Here is a 5,971-nt window from a genome sequence, read left to right as displayed (position 1 = left end):
GTGACTTTTGTTTGGAAATAGGATCATTCCAGATGGAACTAGTTGAGATGAGGGCATACTGGAGTAGGGCGAGCTGGTAATCCAACAGGACTGGTGTCCTCATAAGAAGAGAAGAGACACAAGAAGGAAGATCATAAGGCAGAGCAAGACACTGGACTTATCTGCCACAAGACACGGAACTCTTGGGCCCACTAGAAGCCAGTAAACTCTCATGTGACAACTTCTTCCTGCAGAGCTGAGAAAGAACACAGCTTACTGACACCTTGATTTTAGACTTCTGCCTCCAGAACTGTAAGGAAATAAATTTTAAGGTACCCAGTTATGGTGGACTGTGTGACAGCCCCAGGAGACTCAGAAGATGAACACTCTGGAGCAGAGTCAGAAAAAGCCCAGGTGGGGCGCCCAGGTGGCTCAGTGGGTTAAGCCTCTGCCTTGGGCTCAGGTCATGATCTCAGGCTCCTGGGATTGAGCCCAGCATTGGGCTCTCTGCTCTGCAGGGAGCCTGCTTCCCTCTCTCTCTCTCTTTCTCTGCCTGCTTCTCTGCCTACTTGTGATCTCTCTCTGTCAAATAAATAAATATTAAAAAAAAAAAAAAGAAGAAGAAGAAGACGACGACGAAGAAAAGGAGGCCCAGGCCCCAGGACGGTGAACTGCCACACTCCGGTCTGCCTGGCCCCAGGCTCTGGGCCAGGTTTCATCCGCGAGTAACTAGCCTCGTGTGTGAGCACTGCTGGCTGTCTGGGTCTTTCCGCAAGGAGCAAACAAGTCAGAGTCCTGACTGGAGACCAGGTCCCACCCGCTACCTGCAGACCCTGGCTAGTTTCCCTGACTCCACTCCCGACCCAGGGATTCCACCTCACAGAGGGACCGGGGCTAGCTGCCTGGAGGGTCCCTAACCCAGTTCTCCTGGCTACTCATCAGAGCTCCAGGGCGGGAGAGAGGTACTGCCCCATCTCTCTGCCCTTCTCCGGGGGAGACACTTCCCTAACAGCAAGGAAAGTGCGGCTGGGCTCCAAGGACAAGAACGTCTTTATTGAAGGATGCTAGGGCGAGTGGGAGGGATACTCCAAAAGCCCGGGTCTCTCTGGGTACCCCACTGCAGGCGCCACACTGGCCGGCAGGTGCAAGGAGCCCAGAGAGCTGTGGGCCGGCAGCGAGCAGCCAGGGCCCGAGAGTAGGGCGAGGGGATGGGAAGGCCATCAGAGGGTGATGTTGTCCTCATACAGCGACAGCAGCAGCAGGACGGTCCAGCCGCCCAGCAGGCCCATGTTGTGCAGCAGGAAGAGGAGCCAGGGCCGCTGGTCCCGCACGTGCAGCATGGCCGGGAGCTGAGAAAGAGGCAGGCCCTGGGTCAATCACCAGCTCCCAGACCCTGCTCAGCTCACCCCCAGGACAGCCGACTCCTGCCCTCCGCCCTGACCATGTCACAGAGCGCCACGTAGAGGAAGAGGCCGGTGGCCACCGCCAGGATCCAGGCCTCGCTGTCCTCGCCGACGTCGACAGCGAGCGCCACGTAGAGGCCGGCGAAGGCCGTCAGCGCGGAGGCCAAGTTCAGCAGCAACGCCTGGCGCACCGACAGCCCCGCGTGCAGCAGGGCCGCGAAATCCCCTGCGTCGGGTGGGGCGGGGTCAGGCCGAGCGCCCCGCCCCCACCCACGCAGGCCCCGCCCCCGGCGCGGCAGCACCCCCCCCCCGGGGTGGGCGCGCGCAGCTCACCCAGCTCGTGCGGCAGCTCGTGGCAGAACACGGCCAGCGAGGTGGCCAGCCCGGTCTTCCAGGAGGACGCGAAGGCGGCGCCCATGGCCAGCCCGTCGGCGAAGTTGTGCAGGGCGTCGCCCAGCGTGATCACGTAGGGCAGCAGCCTCAGCTCTGCGGGCGCGGTGGGCGAGGGTCGGCGCCGGCCCGGCCCCCGACCCCGGCGCCCCCGGACCCCCCGGGCCCCGGCCTCCGGCCCAATCCGTGGCCCCTCATCCCCTCTGGGGCTTCCCTGGGCTCACCTCGGCTCAGGCTCCGGGGCGAGCTCAGCAGCTCCGGACTCCCCTCGGCCACCTGTGGGGGTGGGGGGGTCCATGTGGATGAGCCTCTGGGCGGGCAGGTGAGGAGGGGCGGGGTCCCGTGACTAGCATCCGAGGCCAGGGACAAAAGCCCTGGGGTGGGAGCAGGGGTGGGGGCAGGAAGGGGTCCTTGGCGTCATTGTGGGATGTGGTGTGGGGTCGCTGGAGGAAGGGCCATCTCACCAGGTCGGTGCGCGAGCCTTCCTGGGGCTGCTTCGTGGGCCGGAGCTCCCTGGGTGCCAGCTGCAGGGACACTCCGTGGCTGTGGCCACCATGGCTGTGGCTGCAGGCCCCATCCTTTGAGTCCTGTGGGAACAGTGGCTCAGGGCCTGCCAGGCCTCCACACCTGGGTCCCATCCACCCACCCACATCCAGCTCCCACCTGACCTCTGGGTCCAGGGGCAGCAAGAGATTAAAGAGGTTCTCAAACAGGAAGAAGGTGTAGAGGCCACCCAGCATGGCCACAAGCCGCCAGGTGGTCTGGCCAGGGCCCTCTCCGTGGTGGGTGTGCAGCCCCAGCACCTGGGGGGAGAAGGGAGCTGAGAAGGGTGCGTTAAGGCCTCCCCAGAGCCCTTTCACCACCACCACCCCACCCCCGCCAGAGGCCAGGCCAGGGAGGCCTCCGGGAGGACTAGGCAGGGGAATTCCTGGCCGGGGAGGGAGCCGAAGGCGGAGGCTGACTTTGGGTGTCAGGTGCAGGATGGCGTCCCCCGTGAGAGCGCCCACGGCCATGCTCAGGAAGGTCTGGATGATGTAGTGCGAGGCCATGCGGTGGCTGGAGCAGCTCAGAAGCAGGAGGCCAGAAACCGCACAGAGGCAGACGAGCAGCGTGGCCAGGGAGCCGTACAGATACCCTGGGGAGGAAGCCGAGGTCATGAGCTGGGCTGAGAGCCCCTCCCTCAGCCTGTCCCCCACCCCTACTTCCCAGGGGAGGGGGTCCAGGTGGGGTCCAGGAGTGAGCAGAAGCTCACCAGGGAGGCAGGGGGCCAGGTTCGGGCCCGACCTCGGCTTACACTGACCCTTACAGCCTCACTCCCTTCCCACCTGGGCTCCCCCCACATTTCCCTGCGACCCCTCTACTCCTAGGCCACTTCCCCTTGCCAGCCCTAGTCAAGCTTTCCCCACCCCCGCCCTGGCCCAGTGGCCACTCTCCTCCCTGTGAGGTCATCCCTCTGCACCCCCAACACCCATGGACACAGCCAGGCGGGCACTGCTGGGGAGACAGGCACTCACTCTCTGCCTGGCTGAGCTCGTCCCGGGGGGGGGCCCTGGGCTGGGGGCTGCAGGCCCCACTCAGTTGCTGCTGGAGCAGGGCAGGGCTCAGCTGGGCCCAGGACTCTGGGGTCACACCAGCCTGGTCAGACAGCCCGTACACAGCCATCACTTCCTCAGCACTCAGGCACACCTGGGGGGTGGCAGCACAGGGGATCAGGGGCCTGAGCAGATCCCGGGGGACCCCATCTCTCCCCAGGACTATGGTGCAGGGGCTGCTCACTGTGTCCCACAGGCTGGAGCTGCTGTTCAGGGTGGCAAGGGACACAGGGTCCTGGTGGTTGGCCCCATTTCTCAAATGGCTGTGGTCACTGTGGTCGTCAGGTGTCTCAGCCACTCTGCCTACCCCCAGGCGCTGCATCAAGGCCTCCAGCTCTGGCCGGGAGAACAGAATCACAATGTCTATATGGGCTCCAGGCCTGCCCTCCCCAGGGACATGGCGGCTGGGGACTCGGGGCACTGCCCACTCTCGGGCCCAGCTGAGGCCTCACCCGCCAGTGTGATGTTGGGAGTCTCGCCGCTGTGCTGCCGGAACACGAAGTCTACAAAGTACTGGGGCGTCGGCAGGGCGCGGAGACAGGACCCGCTGCTGACATGGTCCACTAGGGCGGCCAGCACCAGGCCAGGGCTGCTGGGAGCCCCTGCCCCTTCTGCCTCCTCCAGCAACTGAGGCAGGTCCACGCAGGCCTGGGGGAGGAGCCGGGGCTCAGCCCTCCCCTGCACCATGGCTTTCCTGGCCTCCAGCTCTTCGTGTTCCCAGTGTCACTGACCCCAAGATCTGCCCCAACCTGGACCCAGATCGGCCTTCTCAGAACACCACCACCAACTCCCACCTGCTTTAGGGCCTGCACTGGGCCCGACCCCTCCCTGTGGCCCCTGTCTGATGAGGCCCCCCCTGGGGCTCCCCAGGTTTCTGCCCTGACTGATGGTGGACGTCCACGTGTGATCCCTCAGCCTAACCCAGCTTCCCAAGCCCCTCCCTAGACTCCCCCAGGTACCCTGAGAAGCTTTAAGGGATGTCCTGCCCACTGCAGCCTGGCCCAGCCCCCTAAGTGGAATCCTTCCCTGCTGATCCCTTTAGAACCTTCTCGCCCACTCCTGGCCGGCCTGCCTGGGCCCTCACCTTCTCTGCAGCGGGCCAGCCAGCAGCCTGGGCCTGAATCTTCTGCAGCAACCTGCTCAGGCCTGGGGTGAGGGCCTTGGGGCCCTCCAAAAGGGCCAGGAGATGGTCAGCACGAGTTGCCCAGTGGCCAGCCCGCACATCCGTACACGTGCCCTTGGGGTCACTGAGGTAGAGGGCAGCAGCAGCACTGAGGCGGGCAATGTGTCTGTGCTCTAGGACGGGCTCCGAAGCAAGTCCTGGCTTCTCGGGCCTGCCCAGGGCCAGGGCAGCATCCACAGACAGGCACTGGGGGCACACAGGGGTGTCTGTGCTCGGGAGGCTGCCCGCTTCCGTGTGGGGTCCACGCACACCGGTCTCGCCCTCCCCCTCGCCCGCCCTCCCCGGCCTCATGGCTCCTTCTCATGCTCCCACTGCCATCCCCTCGATCACGCGAGGTCACGGGCGCACACGGAGGCCTTAGGCAGGGGCCCCTCTATCCCCGGGTGGCTTCTTCCTGGAACCGCGGCCAATCTGATGGCCTGGGGGTGACGGGGGAGGCTGTCCTAGAGCCTGGAGCTGTCTGTGCGTAGCACAGCCCCCAACCGCAGGAGGGTCTGTCTGAACCCAGAGCAGACGAAGGTGGGCTCTGGCCGGCAGGCAGGGCCTGGGAGCTTGGCCACCCAGCCTCCCCTCGACCCGCCTCCTGGAGTTTGCCCAGGGCCCTTTGCTTCCAGCCCTGGGGTGGAGCGGGCCAGCTGGGGACCCGTCGGGTGGGGCAGTTACCTTTCCACACGGCCCTTCGGCGCAGTGCACACGGTCCGCTAGTGTATTTAACAGGCTGCCCAGCGTCGCCCGGCCCAGAGCACCCCTGCCGGAGGACAGCAAGGGCAGCAGGCGGGGAGGCCGAGCGGCTGTCTCGGTGCCCAGCATTGAGCCAAGCAGCAGCCCCAGCCGGAGCCAGACCAGGCCAGACATGCTGAGCCCCCCCCCCCGCCGCCGACGCGCTCCGAGCTCTGGGCCCGACTGGGGCTGGGCTCGGACCCGCCCGCACCCACGGGACCTCTCCCCGGTATTTGCTGCCGGGCTCTGTGATTGGCTGCCTGAGGTGGTGCGGGTTAACCATTCCAGCAGTGGGTCCTCCCCACCGTGGCCGTCCGTTGGAGGTCAGAGGCGCTGCTTGTGGGGGGCGAGGATGGGTCTCCTTGGGGCAGCCTTGGCACCTGCTCGCTGGGCTGCGGCTCCTGGGAGCAAAGGGGCAGAGACGACGGTCGTGGCCAGCGCGACGAATGGACCAGGGTAACCGTGGGGGCTAAGAGGATGATGAAGAAAAGTTAAGAAACAGAGATGGGGGCAACAGGGACACTGAAGAGGGTGTCCATCAGTGCCACATGTAGTCCACATCTTACAAGCATTTATATGGCAGACCGCAGTAGCAGCGATACATCAGTACCTAGTCAGATGACCGCAAGTTTCTATAACAAGTCTTTAACTACAAACAAACCTCGTGATGCCGGTATTCTCGGCTAAAGCCATTAGCAAGACAA

General features: G+C 64.6%; 1 protein-coding gene across 2 annotated transcripts; it reads right to left on the bottom strand.

The window, feature by feature from the left end:
* Positions 1–1,127: 1,127 nt before the first annotated feature.
* SLC39A4 (solute carrier family 39 member 4) lies at positions 1,128–5,971 on the bottom strand. Of its 2 annotated transcripts, XM_044244749.1 has the most exons (12): positions 5,211–5,971; positions 4,449–4,733; positions 3,817–4,012; positions 3,549–3,700; positions 3,287–3,458; positions 2,735–2,907; positions 2,441–2,575; positions 2,237–2,359; positions 1,997–2,048; positions 1,716–1,868; positions 1,421–1,608; positions 1,128–1,328 (listed from the first exon to the last, which is right to left on the bottom strand). In XM_044244749.1, the coding sequence occupies exons 1-12, from the start codon at positions 5,400–5,402 to the stop codon at positions 1,200–1,202; spliced, it is 1,950 nt and encodes a 649-aa protein (XP_044100684.1). In that variant the 5' UTR covers positions 5,403–5,971; the 3' UTR covers positions 1,128–1,199. The 2 variants fall into 2 exon arrangements, with proteins under 2 accessions (XP_044100684.1, XP_044100685.1); XM_044244750.1 differs by lacking the exon at positions 1,421–1,608 and having other exon boundaries at positions 1,148–1,328.

The sequence above is a fragment of the Neovison vison genome, chromosome 4 (genome assembly GCF_020171115.1).
Source record: "Neovison vison isolate M4711 chromosome 4, ASM_NN_V1, whole genome shotgun sequence".
NCBI lineage: Eukaryota > Metazoa > Chordata > Mammalia > Carnivora > Mustelidae > Neogale > Neogale vison.
This window is presented reverse-complemented; position numbering and strand designations above follow the sequence as displayed.